Below are 22,482 nucleotides of genomic sequence, written 5' to 3'. Positions count from 1 at the left end.
TGTGTGTGTGTGTGTGTGTGTGTGTGTGTGTGTGTGTGTGTGTGTGTGTGTGTTATAGAAAATTCATGGCAGTATCACATTGGGTAATCCAGCATACTACAGCATACCACAGCTCACATCGACCTAGACATTACATGGAACTTCCGCCAATCAATCTTTCTCTCAGCGCCAGGATGGAAACAAAATGGCTGTCTGCAGATTCAAGTCCTTTCTATGACAGTGTGGGTATACACTGAGTGTATAAAATATTAGGACCACCTGCTCTTTCCATGACATCGACTGACCAGGTGAATTCAGGTGAAAGCTATGATCCCTTATTGATGTCACTTGTTAAATCCACTTCAATCGGTGTAGATGAAGGGGAGAAGACAGGTTAATGAAGGATTTTTAAGCCTTGAGACAATTGAGACATGGGTTGTGTAGATGTGCCATTCAGAGGGTGAATGGGAAAGACAAAAGATTTAAGTGCCTTTGAATGGGGTATGGTAGTAGGTGGCAGGCGCACCAGTTTGAGAACTGCACCACTGCTGGGTTTTTCATGCTCAACAGTTTCCCGTGTGTATCAAGAATGGTCCATTACCCAAAGGACATCCAGCCAACTTGACAAAGCTGTGGGAAGCATTGGAGTCAACATGAGCCAGCATCCCTGTGGAACGCTTTTGACACCTTGTGAAGACCATGCCCTGACAAATTGAGGCTGTTCTGAGGGGAAAATGGGTGCACTCAATACTAGGAAGATGTTCCTAATGTTTCTTACAATCAGAGTATTTTCAATGATAGTTAATGAGCTTCACTGTCTTTGAAAGCTTGGCGTTACAAAGGGTAATTATGGTTAGCTCTACAGTATAAAGGACTATGTAGGACTATCATGAACTTTACTCAGTACCAGGATATTCACCTGGGCGGCAGGTAGCCTAGCGGTTAGTAACGGAAAGGTTGCTAGTTCAAATCCCCAAGCTGACAAGGTGAAGAATCTGTCGATGTGTCCTTCAGTGAGGCAGTTAACCCTAATTGCGCCAGGGTCACCGTTGATAATGGCTGACCCTGGCAGTGACCCACTCTCCGAGGGTGTCTCGGGGGGGATTTGGGATATGCAGGTATACAGTACCAGTGAAAAGATTGGACAAACCTACTCATTCAAGGGTTTTTCTTTATTTTGACTATTTTCTACAATGTAGAATAATAATGAAGACATCAACACTATGAAATAACACATATGGAATCATGTAGTAACCAAAAAAGTGTTAAACAAATCTAAATATATTTTACATTTCAGTTTTTTCAAAGTAGCCACCCTTTGCCTTGATGGCAGCTTTGCACACTCTTGGCATTCTCTCAACCAGCTTCACCTGGAATGCTTTTCCAACAGTCTTGAAGGAGATCCCACATACTCTGAGCACTTGTTGGCAGCTCATCTCAAACCATCTCAATTGGGTTGAGGTCAGGTGATTATGAAGGCCCGGTCATCTGATGCAGCACTCCATCACTCTCCTTCTTGGTCAAATAGCTCTTACACAGCCTGTATGTGTGTTGGGTCATTGTCCTGTTGAAAAACAAATGATAGTCCCACAAAGTGCAAACCAGATGGGATGGCGTATCGCTGCAGAATGCTGTAGTAGCCAAGCTGGTTAAGTGTGCCTTGATTTCTAAATAAATAACATAGTGTGCAGTGTCACCAGCAAAGCACACCCACGCCATCACACCTCCTTCTCCATGCTTCACGGTCTGAACCACACAAGCGGAGATCATCCGTTCACCTACCCTGCGTCTCACAAAGACACAGCGGTTGGAACCAAAAATGTCAAATTTGGACTCATCAGACCAAAGGACAGATTTCCACTGGTCTAATGTTCATTGCTCGTGTTTCTTGGCCCAATCAAGTCTCTTCTTCTTATTGGTGTCCTTAGAAGTGGTTTCTTTGAAGCAATTCGACCATGAAGCATTCATGCAGTCTCATCTGAACAGTTGATGTTGAGATGTGTCTGTTACTTGAACTATGTGAAGCATTTATTTGGGTAGCAATTTCTAAGGCCACTGTAACTCTAATGAACTTGTCCTCTGCATCAGAGGTAACTCTTGGGCTTTCTTTCCTGTGGAGGTCCTCATGAGAGCTAGTTTCATCAAAGTGCTTGATGGTTTTTGCAACTGCACTTAAAGAAACGTTCAAAGTTCTTGACATTTTCCGCATTGACTGACCTTCATGTCTTAAAGTAAGGATGGACTGTAATTTCTCTTTTCTTATTTGAGCTGTTCTTGCCATAATATGGACTTGGTATTTTACCAAATAGGGCTATCTTCTGTATACCACCTCTACCTTGTCACAAAACAACTGATTGGTTCAAGCGCAGTAAGAAGGAAAGAAATTCCACAAATTAACTTTTACAAGGCACACCTGCTAACTGAAATGGATTCCAGGTGACCTCCTCATGAAGTTGTTTGAGAGAATGCCAAGAGTGTGTAAAGCTGTCATCAAGGCAAACGGTGGCTACTTTGAAAAATCTCAAATATATTATACATTAACATCTTTTGATTACTACATGATTCCATGTGTGTTATTTCATAGTTTTGATGTCTTCACTATTATTCTACAATGTATAAAATAGTAAAAATAAAGACAAACCCTTGAATGAGTAGGTGTGTCCAAACTTTTGACTGTTACTGTATATTTGATGATATTTAATTAGCTTCACTTTCTATGAAAGCTTGGCGTTACATAAGGTAATTGTGGTTAGTTACACAGTATAGAAAGGAACGAAACCACTTGTGTACCAAAGAAAGAAAAGTGACAAGGAAGTTAAATCTTGTGGGTATTTTCCTCGTATGACATATACTTCTGCTTTTTAATATCAGGGGAGAGGAGAGTTCAATGTTACGCTTGAACACTTTGTGAAGAACCACAAATAACTCTTCAGTGGTAGAACACTCCATTGTATGAGCTTTTTTGAAAACTTCAACGAGGGGACTCCCTATAAACATAAAGCAAAATAATATATACATAAAGACACAAGACCAAATGTGAGATAAACATTTTGGCATCTTTTCATTTTGGCATATTTTACCAATCAAGGGTCAACATCCCCAAATAACATTCCTCCAAACTAGTCAATTACACATGCCTTGTAATTTGTATCTAATTTCGAGTTCTAGATTGTTTATTTGAGCTTGATGATATGCCTGGTATGCTGATGAGTTAAGCAAATTGCTTGTCCAGTCAACCATAAACAACAACTCTCATTTATAATGGCAATATTCAATCATGATTACAGTGAATTTGTGCCAACGGCCATGATGCATTCCATACTAAAGACGTTGACATGCATGACTAGAAACACAGTTTAAAAAAAACAGTAATAGTATGACTTTTAATAAAGAGGGGAAATCACCTGCTTGGGTAAAAATGTACATACCAGAATATACTGTATGTCACAGAGCTACATGTATACAGTGCATTTGCAAAGTATTCAGGCCCCTTGTCTTTTTCCTTCTTTTTTTACGCTACAGCCTTATACTAAAATTGATCCATATACACATATAATTGATCCATATACACACATAATACCCCATTATGACGAAGCAAAAACAGGTTTTAAGACATTTTTGCAAATTTATTAAGAACAAAAAGCAGTAATATCTTATTTACATAAGTATTCAGACCCTTTGCTATGAGACTCAAAATGATGCTCAGGTGCATCCTGTTTCCATTGATCATCCTTGAGATGTTTCTACAACTTGATTGGAGTCCACCTGTGGTAAATTCAATTGATTGGACATGATTTGGAAAGGCAAACACATGTCTATATAAGGTCCAACAGTTGACAGTACATGCCAGAGCAAAAACCAAGCCACGAGGTCGAAAGAATTGTCCCCAGAGCTCAAAGACAGGATTGTGTCGAGGCACAGATCTGGGGAAGGATACCAAATAAATTCTGCAGCATTGAAGGTCCCCAAGAACACAGTGGCCTCCATCATTCTTAAATGGAAGAAGTTTGGAACCACCAAAGACTCTTCCTAGAGCTGGCCACCAAGCCAAACTGAGCAATCGGTGGAGAAGGGCATTGGTCAGGGAGGTGACCAGGAAACCGATGGTCAATCTGACAGAGCTCAGTAAAAGGCACATGATAGCCCGCTTCGAGTTTCCAAAAGGCACCTAAAGGACTCTCAAATTAAAGAGAGGTCCTTGATGAAAACCTGCTCCAGAGCACTCACTACCTCAGACTGGGGCGAAGGTTCACCTTCCAACAGGACAACAACCCTAAGCACACATCCAAGACAACGCAGGAGTGGCTTTGGGACAAGTCTCTGAATGTCCTTGAGCGGCCCAACCAGAGCCCGGACTTGAACCCGATCGAGCATCTCTGGAGAGACCTGAAAATTGCTGTGCAGCGACGCTCCCCATCTAACCTAACAGAGCTTGAGAGGATCTGCAGAGAACAATGGGAGAAACTCCCCAAATACAGGTGGGCCAAGCTTGTAGCGTCATACCCAAGAAGTCTCGAGGCTGTAATTGCTCCCAAATGTGCTTCAACAAAGTGCTGAGTAAAGGGTCTGAATACTTATACGTAAATGTGATAGTTACATTTATTTATTTTTCTAAATTTGCAAAAAATTCTAAAAAACTGTTTTTGCTTTGTCATTATGGGATGTTGTGTTTAGAATGAGGGGGAAAAAAACAATTAAATCAATTTTAGAATAAGGCTGTAACGTAACATAATGTGGAAAAAGTCAAAGGGTCTGAATACTTTCTTAATGCACTGTATGTACAGTTGCGCCCTAAATTATTGACCCCCTTGATAAAGATTAACAAAAATTACTGTAGAAAATAAATAACAAAATACTGAGCTATTGTATGTCACACAGCTATATGTACAGTATATTATAGACTACGTCCAGTATATCAATCTCATGTACTAAATCACTAAGTACAAACTCTCCTTCTCTTCTATGTTGGTGTTTTGTATGATTCCCAATTAGAGGCAGCTGGTAATCGTTGTCTCTAATTGGGGATCATATTTAAGCAGTTAATTTTCCCACCTGTGTTTTGTGGGATATTATTTTGTGTTTTGTGCATGTGCACAACTTAGTCACGTTTCGTTGTTTCATTAATGTTTTGTTTTGCTTAGCTTAAGTTTCACTTAGATATAAAGATGTGGAACTCAACCTCCGCTGCGCCTTGATCCGTCTCTATACACGGTCATGACATGAATAGAACCTAAAAATCCCACATGGGCTTTTCTTCATTATGAATTCACAATCATATGTATACTTCTGATGTAAAACCCAATGCTGAAAAAGAGAAGTGAAATACAGCCACGTCATAGAAAACTCCTGACACTGTCTGATGCATGGGACGACACACACACAAATACACACGACTTAAATGTTTAACAATTAGATGGGAAAAACCTGACCGAGACAATTGTTAGGGGGAGACCCTTGTCAGGGTCTCCCCCTAACTCCACCTTTATAGTATAAAGACTGGTCCTCTGTACACCACAACAACGCAGAGAATAAAGCTTGACACCTGAAGTCACAACACTTTACTTCTCATTCACTCTCCACCCTACCTGGACCAACTCTAAGCCAGCATGTTCACCCCTCGTCTTGCTATGCTGTCTGCGCTTGTTCTGGTACTCAGTGCCATCACTTTTACCGAAGGTAAGCGAGTGTAACTGTAATGTTTGTATTTTTGAGTGTGTGTGTGTCCCAAACTGACCTATAAGTGTGTGTTCTGTGTGTTGTCTAGGCCTGCGTATGGCAAGCGGACCGAAGAAATGTTGTTTTACCTTTGCTGATCGTCAAATACCCAGAGGTAGAGTGGTGGGTTACACCAAGACCAGCCAGCAATGCTCCAACCCAGCCATTCTGTGAGTAACCTTACTGATATTTAGCTGTTACTCTGTGAGAATGGATATGTGGCGATTAGTGCTTGAGAGTGATTTCTAAGTTAGTGTGATCCGAACACTCAAGGTACTGATGTCAAAGAAAAGTGTTATGTTGTAATATTACAGGTGTCAGACAGACAGAGAGCCATTGATTCAGTCATGCTGTGACTGGGATAGTTATAGGACTGACAGGGAATGATTGGCATTCGTGGTCCAAATCCTCAAAGAAATCAGTGTAAGAGACCGCTCCACAAAGAGAGAGAGCGAGCTTCTTCTTTTTGTTGACTATCCCTCTGTTGTATAACTCAGAATGTGTTCCTCTTTCCTGTGATCAACTTTCACTACCTCACTTTCACTCGTCATGCATTTCCCTTTAAAAATGAGAACAAAAGTCCTCTGACATCATCATCTAAAACTAGGTTAAAAATCTAACATAGATCTAAAACAGGATGTCATAAGTCATGAGTGAGCCTTGGATGTCTTGCATGTGATTGTCCCTATGCGGTGTTGTTGCTGTTATGCTGTGCTAATAACCCTGTTTTTCTATGTCCAGGTTTAAGACTCAGGCGGGGCGAAAGGTGTGTGCCAGGTCCTCAGACGGATGGGTGAAAGACTATATCAACTTCCTGGACAGCAAGAAGTCTGGGGAGCAGACACCACTCCTGTAACTATGGTGATCGGACCATCAGCTGTTTCAACATCAAAGCAAATCCTTCAGAACCTCTTTTGTACCTCTATTTCACAAGGACATGGCCAGTGATCTGCCTCAGAGAGAGCAGTCATGGCCCTGAGCCAAAACACCACCTGGATCTGGGGAAATAGATGAGCTAGATCTCTATATAACTGTAACACTGTGAGCAGCCTGTATACCTTTCTCTTTAGCATTTGATGCCTGTGATCAAATGACAGAGAATGATTTGACAGAACGATTGTCAATATTTATTTTTTAAATTAAATTCGATAGACACATCCGTAAAACACATAATTGTGTAGAATGTGTTGTGCATAGTGATGATTAGATTAAATTAGAGTGTAGATTCATAGAATGACCTAGGTTATGTTACATTTAAGTATTCTTGATTACTGAATTGCAGGATATAGGCCTATATTCTGTTTTATTGCCTTCAATTCATTAAAATGCATGTAGACAAATAATTTGTTGGTTTCAATGCCTCACTCTCTGTTTTAATGCTTACCTGAATAAACAGGACTGTAAAATATCTCTAAACCACACTGAGTATTCGGATGCACGCAATTGTGTAAGTGTGTCTAACTGTCTCAGTGTAAAGGACATGAAAGTTTCACTGGCCAGCTCATTCTTGAGTTGATATATCACCTGTAAATGAACTGTAGTGGTGGATTTCTAACTATTGTATCAGTCATAGGCTCATAGTGTATGTGTGTCATTGCCTCATCCGCACGGCAAGTGGTACTAGAGCGCCAAGTCTAGGTCCAAGAAGCTTCTTAACAGCTTCTACCCCCAAGCCATAAGACCGTAGAACAGCTAATCAAATGGCTACCTGGACTATTTGCATTGACACCCCCCCCCCCCCCCCCCCCCCCCCCACCTACATGTGCATATTACGTAAATTACCTCAACTAACCTGTACCTCCGCACATTGACCCGGTACCCCCTGTATATAGCCTCATTACTGTTATTTTATTGTTGCTCATTTATGTTATTATTTTACTTTAGTTTATTTAGTAAACATTTTCTTAACTCTTATTTTTCTTAACTCTTATTGTTGGTTGAGGACTTGTACGTAAGCATTTCACAGTAAGGTCGACAACTGTTGTATTCAGCTTATGTGACAAATACATTTTGATTTGATTCTAATGCTCTAATGCACAGCCACAAAAGTGCACAACTAGACATACTGGTGTTCTCAAATGACCGTGTGGAATGAACTCATGGTTGTTTCTGGGTTATCCTATTGAGAATATGAATGCAGGAGGCCAGGAGACCACATGTATGCGATATTTGACCTGTGATCAATGCAAATCCAACGGCACGTTTATGAGATGATGGATTGTCTGTCCAAAACCTTCATGAAAGATTCGTAAAAGATTCAAAATAAAAGGCTCGGCTTACCACAATGCAGTTCGTAGACCAACTGAAAAATAAGATTTCCAGTGTTTGTGATGCTCGTTGTTTGGTGCGACGTAGCCAGGGTGGCGTGAGTGGTGAAAAAGAACAGTCATTGTCTGTTCTTTTGAGTTTTGATCAAATCAAATCAAATTGTATTGGTCACATACACATGTTTAGCAGATGTTTTGTGGGTATAGGGAAATGCAATAACATTGATGTTGAGTCTTTGACTGACAAAGTGATGTTAGTATATATAAGTTATCCTGTATGAGCTTTTGTTCCGTATACATTACATTGTTCCAGGTTTTCAAGCTTATGGGCATGTGGCAGCAGTGTGTAGGAGGGAGGTTCCTAGGTGTGAGATGTGTGCAGAAGGGCATGAGACAAAGGAATGTGTAGCATTGGGGAAATCAAATCAAATTGTATTTGTCACATGCTCCGAATACAACAGGTGTAGACCTTACAGTGAAATGCTTACTACAGGCTCTAACCAATAGTGCAAATAGTCCAGGTAGCCATTTGATTACCTGTTCAGGAGTCTTATGTCTTGGGGGTAAAAACTGTTGAGAGGCCGTTTTGTCCTAGACTTGGCACTAGTGGTATGTGGTATGTGTTAATTGTAGGGGCTGGGGATCAGAAATGTCCCATGCTATGTCCCATGCTAGAGAGGCATGTACAGGTTTCCAGGGTTAGAGTAGTGCAGAAGTTGTCATATGCTGAGGCATTGAAGAAAGTAGTTGTTGGAATGAGATAGGACTAAATAGATTTAAATAGTGGAGTAGGGTGGTGTTATTTTTTATTATAAAAAAATTATATTGTGAGTGTAGTGTTAGATGGTAGGGTATTTGTTTATTTACTTATTTATTTTTTCAAGCGAAGTATAAGAGAGTTGTACTCCAGTCTAGTAGGTGGCGGTAACGCAACATATATTGGATGCCAACCGCCGTTAAACCTCATCGAATAAGAATGCAGTTCGTATTTAGAACCAATAGAATTCGGTAGTCCGTCGAATCTGATGTGACATCACAATTTCAGCTGTCTCTAGCCAATAGGCTTAAATATACTGTAGTTCCAAAGGAGGAGACAGTCGCCTTTTGAGATTGCAACACGAACATTTCCCCACTTGTGCGAAATGTCATGGTGGTATTCTACTTGTCGTCGTAACCTATATTGATAGTCTACCACCAACCCAATTTCATTCAGGGTTCTGTTGCTACTAGTAGGCTACATGCAAACGTTGCGTTGCAGAAAGAGGGCGGCTCTTTTTTTAAACCAGTGTCTCTTAACGCTTTTGCGCCGTGTTTTTTAAAACATTTTTATGTCTGATCTATTCGTCTCTAGGGTGGGTGGTGTCACAGTAGTACTACAATGATCGAACGACCAGAATCTGCAGTTGCCAGCATTGCAGTAAGTGTTATTCTTATCAAATCAATTATATTTTATCTCGTGTGAACTGGACACAAATTTTCATTAATTAATTGAAACCAATACTATGAATGCATCCCATGTTGTCTTATCCAACGTTAAAACCCCATGATCGTCCGAGGCAATAGGAGAAAGAGGAATGTAACCGAAAATTAGGATTTCTTTCATAGCTCTTGGCCTGAGTAGGTTTATTCGACTCCATTCTCCCGTATTCACTGGAAAACCAGCCTCTGGCAACGGAAGACAACGCATGAACGTTCTATTATAGGCCTTGCCTTAGGTTGGAGCATCTCGACTGCTACTCCGCTTTGTTGTACCCATGTACGTTGTGTTATTACGCGTTGTATCCTTGTATTACGCAGCATACATTGTATAGATATTTTATCTTTATTATAAAGGTAACAATTGTAACCTGCTCTTGCCAAGTGCACCCATCGCTTTAAAACCTGCTCACGCACCGACCGATCAAATTGAATAGTGCCAATGACATCCCACGTCCAGTCGTGGAAAGGAATGGACATGCATAATAATGCGCGTTTTGGAGAGACTCGCCCTAACATTGCGAATGCACTATGGAATTTCTGAGAAAAGGCTTATGTTTCCAATAATGCTTTTGTTTCTATGCAGATATCCGAAACATCCATAGGCTATATGAATATGGCAATGTTGTATTTGCGCACGTGATGAAGGTTATTGGATGTAGTAGAGTCTGATGGTTTCATTCTATAGAGCTCACCAGCTTTGTAGGCCTAAAAAATGAGTTACCTCTGTTTTTTTTTAGCCATTCCTAATGGTGAAAGAATAGGGTTTTGGGATAAATGCTGAAAATAAGGTCTGGGGTTAACACAGGCTTAGGAGCTCTTATACGTTTTGTTCTGAGATATCAGTCAGTTAACATGACCTTTATGAAATATGAAGCCTTTATGTGGGGGGTTTTTAGTACATAAATGTTTAAAAATTCACAAAAAGTGATGTTTGCTGATGAAGGATATCTCATTAAACAAAGCATATACGATCTCCTAAGCCTGTGTTTACCACAAACCTTATTTTCGGCATATATACAACAACTCCATTAAATTTCCCTATAGGATTTGTCCAACGAACCATGGTGTAGTTAGCGCCTACGAAAAGACGCCAGTACTATTTCTCTATAGGCTGTAAGTGGGTCTTGTTCAATCAAAATTTGACTAGGCCTATGTTCAGTTCAATATGCAGAAAAACATCATTTGACAAATTTGCATTGGCAAACAACAGAGAATCAAATGCAGATGTCATCTAGAGGGGGTTAAAGAGCAACACATGGACTTGGGCTGCCTCTTATTCTGAACCACAGACACAGCTTTATTCACAGGCCTCAAATCTCTATCTCTCCCTCTTCAAAAGATCACCAATAATTCTAGCTGCTACCCATCTGGTATGTGTAAGTCTGTGATGGTCATGGAATTATGGATGACAATTATTAGTCAGCCAAATTATCATAGTCACCATTTAAATAGCAAAAAAATATATATATATTTTTCCTCTCCTCTGCTCCTGAATGCATGTTTTCTCCTCTCCTCTGCTCCTGAATGCATTTTTTCTCTTCTCCTCTGCTCCTGAATGCATGTTTTCTCTTCTCCTCTGCTCCTGAATGCATGTTTTCTCTTCTCCTCTGCTCCTGAATGCATGTTTTCTCTTCTCCTCTGCTCCTGAATGCATGTTTTCTCTTCTCCTCTGCTCCTGAATGCATGTTTTCTCTTCTCCTCTGCTCCTGAATGCATGTTTTCTCTTCTCCTCTGCTCCTGAATGCATGTTTTCTCCTCTCCTCTGCTCCTGAATGCATGTTTTCTCTTCTCCTCTGCTCCTGAATGCATGTTTTCTCTTCTCCTCTGCTCCTGAATGCATGTTTTCTCCTCTCCTCTGCTCCTGAATGCATGTTTTCTCTTCTCCTCTGCTCCTGAATGCATGTTTTCTCTTCTCCTCTGCTCCTGAATGCATGTTTTCTCCTCTCCTCTGCTCCTGAATGCATGTTTTCTCTTCTCCTCTGCTCCTGAATGCATGTTTTCTCCTCTCCTCTGCTCCTGAATGCATGTTTTCTCCTCTCCTCTGCTCCTGAATGCATGTTTTCCACAAATTTCTTGTTAAGAATATATAGTTGTCCCTTTAAACAGCTTGGGAAATTCCCAAAAATAATGTCATGGCTTTAGAAGCTTCTGATAGGCTAATTTACATCATATTGAGTCTATTGGAGGTGTACCTGTGGATGTATTTCAAGGCCTACATTCAAACTCAGTGCCTGGGGGACAAAGATCACCGGCACAGGTTTCATAAATTCACAAATAGCGATTTAAATATTGACTTACTATTTGAAAATCCTCCTCTGATTTGTCATCCAAAGGGTCCCAGGTAGTCGTTTTGTTAGATAAAATCCTTCTTTATATCCCAAAAGGTCAGTTTAGTTGGCGCCATCGATTTGAGTAATCTACTCGTTGAACATGCAGAGAAAGGAATCTGAAAATCTACCCCTAAACTTTGTTTCAACAAGTCAAAATGTGTTTCCATTTACTCCTCAGATACCCTAAAATATAATCAAAGTAATAATATTTCTTACGGAAAGAAGTATGTTCAATAGGAAACCAATTTTTAGCAGGTGCGTTTTGTCTTCATCGCGTGCGCATACACAAATTTCCAAGACTGTGTCCCTGTACTAAAACTGATATTTATTATTCATTTTGGAAGTTACAAGCCTGAAACCTTGACCATAGACTACTGACACCCTGCGGAAGCCATATAAATTGCATCCTGGGAGCTAGAATGCAGTATGCCCCTATACTTTCCATTGTAAGAGCATGGGCTCTCCAACAAACAAAAAAAGTTCTGGTTGGTTTTTCTTTGGATTTTCTCCTACCATATCTATCGTGTTATTCTCCTGCATTATTTTTACATTTCTAGAAACTTCAAAGTGTTGTCTTTCCAATGGTATCAATTGTATACTTTTCCTGGCTTCAGGGCCTGAGCAACAGGCAGTTTACCTTGGCCACTTCATTCATGCAGAAATTGAGAAAAAAGGGTCCTAGCCCTAAGAAGTCCATGTTACCGCAGACATGGACTCAACCACACAAATACCTGGCTGTCCCGCCTTTAGTGCAGGATTCCGGTCTAGAAGCACGCTCACTGTAGTCAGAGGACACTTTCGGTATTGCAGATTTGCTGACGGCGGTAGAGAAGTAAAAAAAGAATCCATTGAATTATTCAAGTAGAGTTATTGGCTCTGTAAAGCAGGTGGCAACTGCCATGAAACGGCTTATGCGGACGGGAGTATATTACGTTGACAACGGTCAGCCATCTTGGATGCTGTCTCCAGTTATTATATACCTCATTGCTTCAGTGAGCTGTTTGTTCCACACAACAACATAAACAGTTATTATATACCTCATTGCTTCAGTGAGCTGTTCGTTCCACACAACAACATAAACAGTTATTATATACCTCATTGCTTCAGTGAGCTGTTTGTTCCACACAACAACATAAACAGTTATTGTATACCTCATTGCTTCAGTGAGCTGTTCGTTCCACACAACAACATACAGTTATTATATACCTCATTGCTTCAGTGAGCTGTTCGTTCCACACAACAACATAAACAGTTATTATATACCTCATTGCTTCAGTGAGCTGTTCGTTCCACACAACAACATACAGTTATTATATACCTCATTGCTTCAGTGAGCTGTTCGTTCCACACAACAACATACAGTTATTATATACCTCATTGCTTCAGTGAGCTGTTCGTTCCACACAACAACATACAGTTATTATATACCTCATTGCTTCAGTGAGCTGTTCGTTCCACACAACAACATACAGTTATTATATACCTCATTGCTTCAGTGAGCTGTTCGTTCCACACAACAACATACAGTTATTATATACCTCATTGCTTCAGTGAGCTGTTCGTTCCACACAACAACATACAGTTATTATATACCTCATTGCTTCAGTGAGCTGTTCGTTCCACACAACAACATACAGTTATTATATACCTCATTGCTTCAGTGAGCTGTTCGTTCCACACAACAACAAACAGTTATTATATACCTCATTGCTTCAGTGAGCTGTTCGTTCCACACAACAACACACAGTTATTATATACCTCATTGCTTCAGTGAGCTGTTCGTTCCACACAACAACATACAGTTATTATATACCTCATTGCTTCAGTGAGCTGTTCGTTCCACACAACAACATAAACAGTTATGATGTTTGTTTTATTTTCATGACGGTCTTCCTCTAAAATCATTGGTTACATGATTTATACAGGAATTGTGCCAGCCCTAGAATTTACGTGTTACCCCCAGGTGATGAGAGTGCTTAGATGGCACCACAACAACATTATGTAACCCAGCATGGGTAGGGAGCGAGTATGGAAATTGCTTGGGCCATTTAAAATCACTTACTTGCCCGCCGCCTGAACACAGACTGACCTGTAAACAACAGCAAAATATCAATTTCGGAGAGATCTTTATTTTACTATTTTCTACATTGTAGAATAATAGTGAAGACATGAACACTATGAAATAACACATATGGAATCATGTAGTAGCCAAAAGTGTTAAACGAATCAAAATGTATTTTATATTTCAGTTTCTTCAAAGTAGCCACCCTTTGCCTTGATGACAGCTTTGCACACTCTTGGCATGCTCTCAACCAGCTTCATGAGGTAGTCACCTGGAATGCATTTCAATTAAAAGTTAATTTGTGTAATTTCCTTCCTTAATGCGTTTGAGCCAATCAGTTGTTTTGTGACAAGGTAGAGGTGGTATGCAGAAGATGGCCCTATTTGGTAAAATACCAAGTCCATATTAAGGCAAGAACAGCTCAAATAAGGAAAGAGAAACGACAGTCTATCATTACATGAAGGTCAGTCAAGTCTCTTCAAGTGCAGTTGCAAAAACCATCAAGCGCTATGATGAAACTGGCTCTCATGAGGACCGCCACAGGAAAGGAAGACCAAGAGTTACCTCTGATGCAGAGGATAAGTTCCTTCGAATTATCAGCCTCAGAAATTGCAGCCCAAATAAATGCTTCAGAGCTGAACTAACAGACACTTCTCAACATCAACTGTTCAGAGGAGACTGCATAATTCAGGCCTTCATGGTCGAATTGCTTCATAGAGACCACTACTAAATGACACCAATAAGAGGAAGAGACTTGCTTGGGCCAAGAAACACGAGCAATGGACATTAGACCGGTGGAAATCTGTCCTTTGGTTTGATGAGTCCAAATTTTAGATTTTTGGTTCCAACCGTCGTGTCTTTGTGAGACGCAGAGTAGGTGAACGGATGATCTCCGCATGTGTGGTTCCCACAGTGAAGCACCATCTGTGATGGTGTGGGGGTGCTTTGCTGGTGACACGGTCTGTGATTTATTTAGAATTCAAGGCACAGCATGGCTACCACAGCATTTTGCAGCAATATGCCATCCCATCTGGTTTGTGCTTCGTGAGACTATCATTTGTTTCCCAACAGGACAATGACCCAACACACCTCCACGTTATTTACAGGCTATTTGACCAAGAAGGAGAGTGATGGAGTGCTGCATCAGATGACCTGGCCTCCACAATCACCCAACCTCAACCCAATTGAGATGGTTTGGTATGAGTTGGACCGCAGAGTGAAGGAAAAGCATGGTTGTTGGAAAAGCATTCCAGGTGAAGCTGGTTGAGAGAATGCCATGAGTGTGCAAAGGGTGGCTACTTTGAAGAATCTGAAATATAAAATATATTTGGATTTGTTGAATACTTTTTTTGGTTACTACATGATTCCATATGTGTTATTTCATCGTTTTGATGTCTTCACTATTATTCTACAATGTAGAAAATAGTAATAATAAAGAAAAACCCTTGAATGAGCAGGTGTGTCAACTTTTGATTGGTACTTTACATATAACTAGGAATAAAGTGACTAGGCAACAGGATAGACTATAAACTTTAACAGCAGCGTATGTGATTAGTCAAAAGAGTAAGTACAAACAGGGTCAATGCAGATAGTCCACGTATATGGCTTGGGGGTAGAAGCTATTCAGGGTCCTGTTGGTTCTAGACTTGGTGCATTGGCACCGCTTGCCATGCGGTAGCAGAGAGAACAGACTATGACTTGGGTGGCTGGACATACCACAACGTGTTTGCTCTCTTAGCAGCCCTATTGTTTCCTGATTCTGTAGGATAAGTGAGAGGACACATGTTTTCAGGGTGGTAGACAGTGGCCCACTGGGTTGCTGTGTAGGAGTGACTCGTGTGGCCCCTCTCTCTCTCTCTCTACCCGAGTTTTCCATTGGGACACATACGAGGGCCGTTAGCAGGGGTGAGCAGCAATCAATTGTACTTGCCTTGTGTAGCGTGCATGACAACGCGCTGGGAGAGGATGAGATTACAGCAGGCAGAGGGAGAGAGAGGAATGGAGAAATACAGTACTAGAGAGGAGGAGAGCACACAACTTGGGAACGCCTTGGCTGTCATCTGGTGCGAGATCCATGATCTCCATGATGACGTCTCTCAGATGATGGATATGATGGATATGATACAACTGGTAAATAAACAGGGGGAGCAGTTAGACTTCCTTACCATTTTACTCACCTCACCCCCAAAACCCTGTTCCAGTTTTACCCGTCTCCTTCAATGGTGCTTTGTCACTCCCGGCCAGAGAAATTTGAATCTAAAACCAACTCTTTGTCTCCGTGTGAGTGTGTACACACATGCCGTGTACACAATCTCAAGGTGTTTTTCCCCCCGGAAGATTCCAGAGTAACTCTGTGTTTTCTTCCAGCAGAGGAATTTGGAGGGGTATGTGGGGTTCGCCAACCTCCCAAACCAGGTGTACAGGAAGTCAGTGAAGAGGGGCTTTGAGTTCACACTAATGGTTGTTGGTGAGTCACTTTGTCTGCTTATTTGTTATGTCTCTCTGTGAAAAAGGAATGTATGCCATTTGAGGTTTAATATTTAATTTGAATGGATTGTGTGGATCGGTGTGTTTTTTTCTATGTCTCTGCATGAAATGTCATTGGACATTTGAGTTATGACTGAGTGTGTTAATTATTTGTACATCTCTAGATCTCTATACTGGAAAACTTGTGGATTGAAGAATTAGCAAACCACAGAATGTATGAATGAACTTGTTGGAATCTGGTATCTAAGAAGATAAGATGGGTAGAGAATGTAGGCTTGATGGGTTATACACATTCACAGACACACAATCACATGTTTATTGAATCATCACTCTGCATGAGGCAATTGATGTCAGGATATACAGTATTCAAATCAAATTTTATTGGTCACATGCAGATGTTATTGCTGGTGTAGTGAAATGCTTGTGTTCCTAGCTCCAACAGTGCAGTAGTATCTGACAGTGCAGTAGTATCTAAAAAAGATTCACAACAATACACACATCTAAAAGAATGCAATTAAGAAATGTATAAATATTAGATCGAGCAATGTCGGAGTGGCATTGACTAAAATACAGTAGAATAGAATACACTATATACATATTAGATGAGTAAAGCAGTATGTAAACATTATTAAAGTGGCCAGTGATTCCATGTCTATGTATACAGGGCAACAGTCTCTAAGGTGCAGTGCAGAGTTGAGTAAATGGGTGGTAGCCGGCTAGGGAAGGCTATTTAACAGTCTGATGGCCTTGAGATAGAAGCTGTTTTTCAGTCTCACGGTCCCAACGTTGATGCACCTGTACTGACCTCGCCTTCTGTATGATAGCGGGGTGAACAGGTAGTTGCTCGGGTAGTTGATGTCCTTGATGATATTTTCGGCCTTCCTGTGACATCTGGTGCTGAAGGTGTCCTGGAGGGCAGGCAGTGTGCCCCAGGTGATGCGTTGGGCAGACCGCATTACCCTCTGGAAAGCCCTGCGGTTGCGGGAGGTGCAGTTGCCTTACCAGGCGATGATACAGCCTGACAGGATGCTCTCCATGATGTGTTAGGGTTTTAGGGGCCAAGCCAAATTTCTTCAGCCTTCTGAGGTTGAAGAGACGCTGTTGCACCTTCTTCACCACACTGTCTGTGTGGGTCGACCATTTCATATCGTCAGTGACGTGATGTGCCGAGGAAATTGAAGCTTTCCTCCTTCTCCACTGTGGTACTGTCGAAGAGCTCCCTCTGCTCTTTCCTGAAGTCCACAATCCACTCCTTTGTTTTGTTGATATTGAGGGAGAGGTTATTTTCCCGGCACCACTCTCCCAGGGTCTCGTCATTGTTGGTAATCAGGCCTACTACTGTTGTGTCTAGAGGTCGACCGATTATGATTTTTCAACGCCGATACTGATTATTGGAAGACCAAAAAAAGGCCGATACCGATTAAATCGGTCGACTAAAAAAATAAATAAATAAATAAAAATAAATAAATAAATATTGTTTTATATATATATATATATATATATATATATATATATATATATATATATATATATATTTGTAATGAAGACAATTACAACAATATTGAATGAAAACTTTTTTTAACTTAATGCATAAATAAAATCAATTTAGTCTCAAATAAATAATGCAAAAACAGTGTTGGAGAAGAAAGTAAAAGTGCAATATGTGCCATGTAAAAAAGCTAACGTTTAAGTTCCTTGCTCAGAACATGAGAACATATGAAAGCTGGTGGTTCCTTTTTAACATGAGTCTTCAATATTCCCAGGTAAGAAGTTTTAGGTTATAGTTATTATAGGACTATTTCTCTCTATACCATTTGTATGTCATATACCTTTGACTATTGGATGTTCTAATAGGCACTTTAGTATAGCCAGCCTAATCTCGGGAGTTGATAGGCTTGAAGTCATAAACAGCGCAATGCTTGAAGCACAGCGAAAAGCTGCTGGCAAACACAGGAAAGTGCTGTTTGAATGAATGCTTACGAGCCTGCTGCTCCCTACCACCACTGTCAGACTGCTCTATTAAATATCAAATCATAGACTTAATTGAAATATAATAAACACACAGAAATACGAGCCGTAGGTCATTATTATGGTCAAATCCGGAAACTATAATTTTGAAAACAAAACGTTTATTCTTTTATTTTATCGAACGGGCGGCAACCCTAAGTCTAAATATTGCTGTTACATTGCACAACCTTCAATGTTATGTCATAATTATGTAAAATTCTGGCAAATTAATTACGGTCTTTGTTAGGAAGAAATGGTCTTCACACAGTTCGCAATGAGCCAGGCGGCCCAAACTGCTGCATATATCCTGACTTTGTTGCACAGAATGCAAGAGAAGTGACACAATTTCCCTAGTTAAAAGAAATTCATGTTAGCAGGCGATATTAACTAAATATGCAGGTTTTTAAAAAATGTACTTGTGTATTGATTTTAAGAAAGGCATTGATGGTTGTTTAGATACACATTGGTGCAACGAACGTGCTTTTTTTCGCCAATGTGCTTGTTAAATCATCACCCGTTTGGCAAAGTGGGCTGTGATTCAATGATAAATTAACAGGCACCGCATTGATTATATGCAGCGTAGGACAAGCTAGATTAACTAGTAATGTCATCAACCATGTGTAGTTAACTAGTGATTATGTTAAGATTGTTTTTTTTATAAGATACGTTTAATTCTAGCTAGCAACTTACCTTGGCTCCTTGCTGCTCTCGCGGAACAGGTGGTCAGCTTTCCACACAATCTCCTTGTGGAGTGCAATGTAATCGGCCATAATCGGGCGTCCAAAAATGCCGATTACCGATTGTTATGAAAACTTGAAATCGTCCCTAATTAATCGGCGTTTCCAATTAATCGGTCGATCTCTAGTTGCGTCGTCTGCAAACATGATTGAGTTGGAGGCGTGCGTGGCCACGCAGTCATGGGTGAATACATGAGGAGGCTGATCATACTTCTCTGATGTAAGGACTGCTTTCCATGGGAATCAAGACTGGGTATGTTGGTTTTTGTCTTTTTCATGTATGCCAACTGTACACTTTCTCTCTCTCTCTCTCTCTCTCTTCCTAACAAGTCACACAGTGTCTCTCTCTCTTTCATTCTGTCTCATTCTCTCTCACAGCCAACCAGCATGACATGTCCCACATAAATCTCCCTCTGGTTTGGGTTTCCTGTTTGGTAAAGTGACACTGGGAAAGGGCTGCATGTGCCAGAGGGAGAGTGGCAGCATTCCATATCAACAGGATTGGATTTCAGTTAAGGGCGTGCATCTCTCCTTACAGCACAAATCAATACGCATGTAGATACAGTAAAAGTCAAAAGTTTGGGATTCTAGAATGTATAAAATAGTCTAAATAAAGAAACTCTGGAATGAGTAGGTGTGTCCAAACTTTTGACTGGTACTGGTATACGGACTCCGATATGATACTTTTAGTTTGAAACGATTTGGTGCGATTGTATTTGATTAGTGGAACAAATCGATACAATTCGGTTCTATATGATTCGATTCACTAACAGTTGTTGTATGAACACTTTCATTTTTACATTCTAAGTTCATATCTGATACTTATGGCGCTCAGGAGCTGAGCTGCAGCTGTCTGAGCTTGTGTGTGTTGTAGTGTGAGTTGAGCCATTGGACAGACTGAGCGTCTACCAATATCAGATTACAGGGGGAAAATCCATAACGTATACACCACACAGAACGCACTGAAACTGCCTCTCCAACGCAATGTGTTTTGAAATTAATGTAAACTCGGCAAAAAAAGAAACGTCCCTTTTTCAGGACCCTGTCTTTCAAAGACAATTCGTAAAAATCCAAATATCTTCATTGTAAAGGGTTTGAACACTGTTTCACATGCTTGTCAATGAACCTTAAACCATTAATGAACATGCACCTGTGGAACGGTCGTTAAGACACTAACAGCTTACAGACGGTAGGCAATTAAGGTCACATTTATGAAAACTTAGGACACTGAAGAGGCCTTTCTACGGACTCTGAAAAACACAAAAAGATACCCAGGGTCCCTGCTCGTCTGTGTGAACGTGCCTTACGCATGCTGCAAGGAGGCATGAGGACTGCAGATGTGGCCAGGGCAATAAATTGCAATGTCTGTACTGTGAGACGCCTAAGACAGCGCTACAGGGAGACAGGACGGACAGCTGATCGTCCTCGCAGTGGCAGACCACGTGTAACAACAGCTGCACAGGATCGGTACATCCGAACCTCACACCTGCGGGACAGGTACAGGATGGCAACAACAACCGCCCGAGTTACACCAGGAATGCACAATCCCTCCATCAGTGCTCAGACTGTCCGCAATAGGCTGAGAGAGGCTGGACTGAGGGCTTGTAGGCCTGTTGTGAGGCAGGTCCACACCAGACATCGCTGGCAACAATGTCGCCTATGGGCACAAACCCACCATCGCTGGACCAGACAGGACTGGCAAAAAGTGCTCTTCACTGACAAGTCGCGGTTTTGTCTCACCAGGGGTGATGGTCGGATTCGCGTTTATCGTCGAAGGAATCAGCTTTACACCGAGGCCTGTGCTCTGGAGTGGGATCGATTTGGAGGTAGAGGGTCCGTCATGGTCTGGGGCGGTGTGTCGCAGCATCATTGGACTGAGCTTGTTGTCATCGCAGGCAATCTCAACGCTGTGCGTTACAAGGAAGACATTCTCCCTCATGTGGTACCCTTCCTGCAGGCTCATCCTGACATGACCCTCCATCATGACAATATCACCAGCCATACTGTTCGTTCTGTGCGTGAGTTCCTGCAAGACAGGAATGTCAGTGTTCTGCCATGGCCAGCGAAGAGCCCGGATCTCAGATCTGGGACCTGTTGGATCGGAGGGTGAGGGCTAGGGCCATTGGTTTATAGAAGCAGGTACACACGTGCCATCTCCTCATTGGTTATACCCACGTGGGTTATAAAAAGACTAACTGTTTTGCCGGTAGTCGTGGTAATACAATGAAAGTTTAGATGCGATCACCATATAATTTAAACGATGAAAAAGCCTGGAAGGAGGAGAGATGACTAGAAAAGATTCGGTTGGCCATTTTATGTGTGGATTAATTGTCGGAGTAGAGATCCTTGTGCATTTCAGGTAAAAGAACAACTCAATGTTTATATCCCAGGACAAATTAGCTAGCAACATTAAGCTAGCTAAATAGGACAAATTAACGTTAGCTAGCAAGTGCAAGCTAACTAGCTGAATTACCATACATGTTTAATGCTTTTCGACCTGTCCCCAAATTAATGTCATTGGTTCAGAATTTGTTTTGATATTTTAACCTGCGTGTCGTGATCACGTTTGGTGTGGGGGGGGCAAAATAAATGTATGCACGATGGCGCACGCGCGCAGCCGGTTTGGGCAAGGTGTGAGTTCTATTTTAGCCCTTGGTGTCGCAGACGCGAGCAGTGTGGGTGCAATAATTGAATAAAATGGATTTCTAAATTTATTTTGCGACGCACGCGACGTGTTCGGTCTGGTCAGCATGTAATGCAAAGTGTACACAGTTATCTGACTTGTAGATAAACTTCATACTCCGTTACATGCATAAAATGTTGATAGGCTGAAGAAGAGGACGCATCAATTCAGTCACAACAGATTAGATGTATTTTCAGAATGAGGCAGAAATGAATGAGTAAAACATTTTTTAGTAAACTGGCGATTCAAAACGTTTGAATTGGTTTTCTTACGGCTGCATGCATCATTTGGATCTGTTTGGGCTCCCACGGACCGATGCACTCGCATATTACGCATCGGTCCCCGGTTCAAATGTTTATCTGTGAATCATTACATCTCTACTTTCTGCCTTGTTACATATGGGCCTCTCTTTAATTCTTTCTTTTTGGCTCTAACCACTGCATACCCCAGCTGGGCCAAACGTTACACACAAAATGTGAAGTGTGGAAGAGAGAACAAGCACAGCAGTGTTTGGAACAAAAAGGATGAGAGACACTGAGTATACGAAACATTCAGAACACCTGCTCTTTCCATGACATAAACTAACCAGGTGAAAGCTATGATCCCTTATTGATGTCACTTGTGTCAGTGTAGATGAAGGGGGGGAGACAGGTTAAAGAAGGATTTTTAAGCCATGAGACAGTTGACACATGGCTTGTGTATGTGTGCCATTCAGAGGGTGAATGGGCAAGACAAA

At 41.2% G+C, this 22,482-nt stretch overlaps 2 protein-coding genes across 4 annotated transcripts in view; both read left to right on the top strand.

The window, feature by feature from the left end:
• The first annotated feature begins 5,436 nt into the window (after nt 1–5,436).
• LOC129867175 (C-C motif chemokine 4-like) lies at nt 5,437–7,037 on the top strand. The gene is made up of 3 exons (XM_055940398.1): nt 5,437–5,655; nt 5,744–5,864; nt 6,436–7,037. The coding sequence occupies exons 1-3, from the start codon at nt 5,586–5,588 to the stop codon at nt 6,548–6,550; spliced, it is 306 nt and encodes a 101-aa protein (XP_055796373.1). The 5' UTR covers nt 5,437–5,585; the 3' UTR covers nt 6,551–7,037.
• Nucleotides 7,038–9,037: 2,000 nt separating this feature from the next.
• Nucleotides 9,038–22,482, top strand: part of LOC129867173 (septin-7-like) — a 33,641-nt gene continuing 20,196 nt past the window's right edge. Inside the window, exons 1-2 of one of the 3 annotated variants that reach the window (XM_055940395.1) lie at nt 9,038–9,378; nt 16,203–16,299. In XM_055940395.1, the coding sequence (XP_055796370.1) occupies nt 9,340–9,378; nt 16,203–16,299 (136 nt within the window). In that variant the 5' untranslated portion in view covers nt 9,038–9,339. Of the gene's footprint in view, nt 9,379–16,199; nt 16,300–22,482 lie in introns of all 3 variants that reach the window. The other 2 variants (XM_055940394.1, XM_055940396.1) reach the window with 2 other exon arrangements.

The sequence above is a fragment of the Salvelinus fontinalis genome, chromosome 12 (genome assembly GCF_029448725.1).
Source record: "Salvelinus fontinalis isolate EN_2023a chromosome 12, ASM2944872v1, whole genome shotgun sequence".
In the NCBI taxonomy this organism is placed as follows: Eukaryota; Metazoa; Chordata; class Actinopteri; order Salmoniformes; family Salmonidae; genus Salvelinus; species Salvelinus fontinalis.
This window is presented reverse-complemented; position numbering and strand designations above follow the sequence as displayed.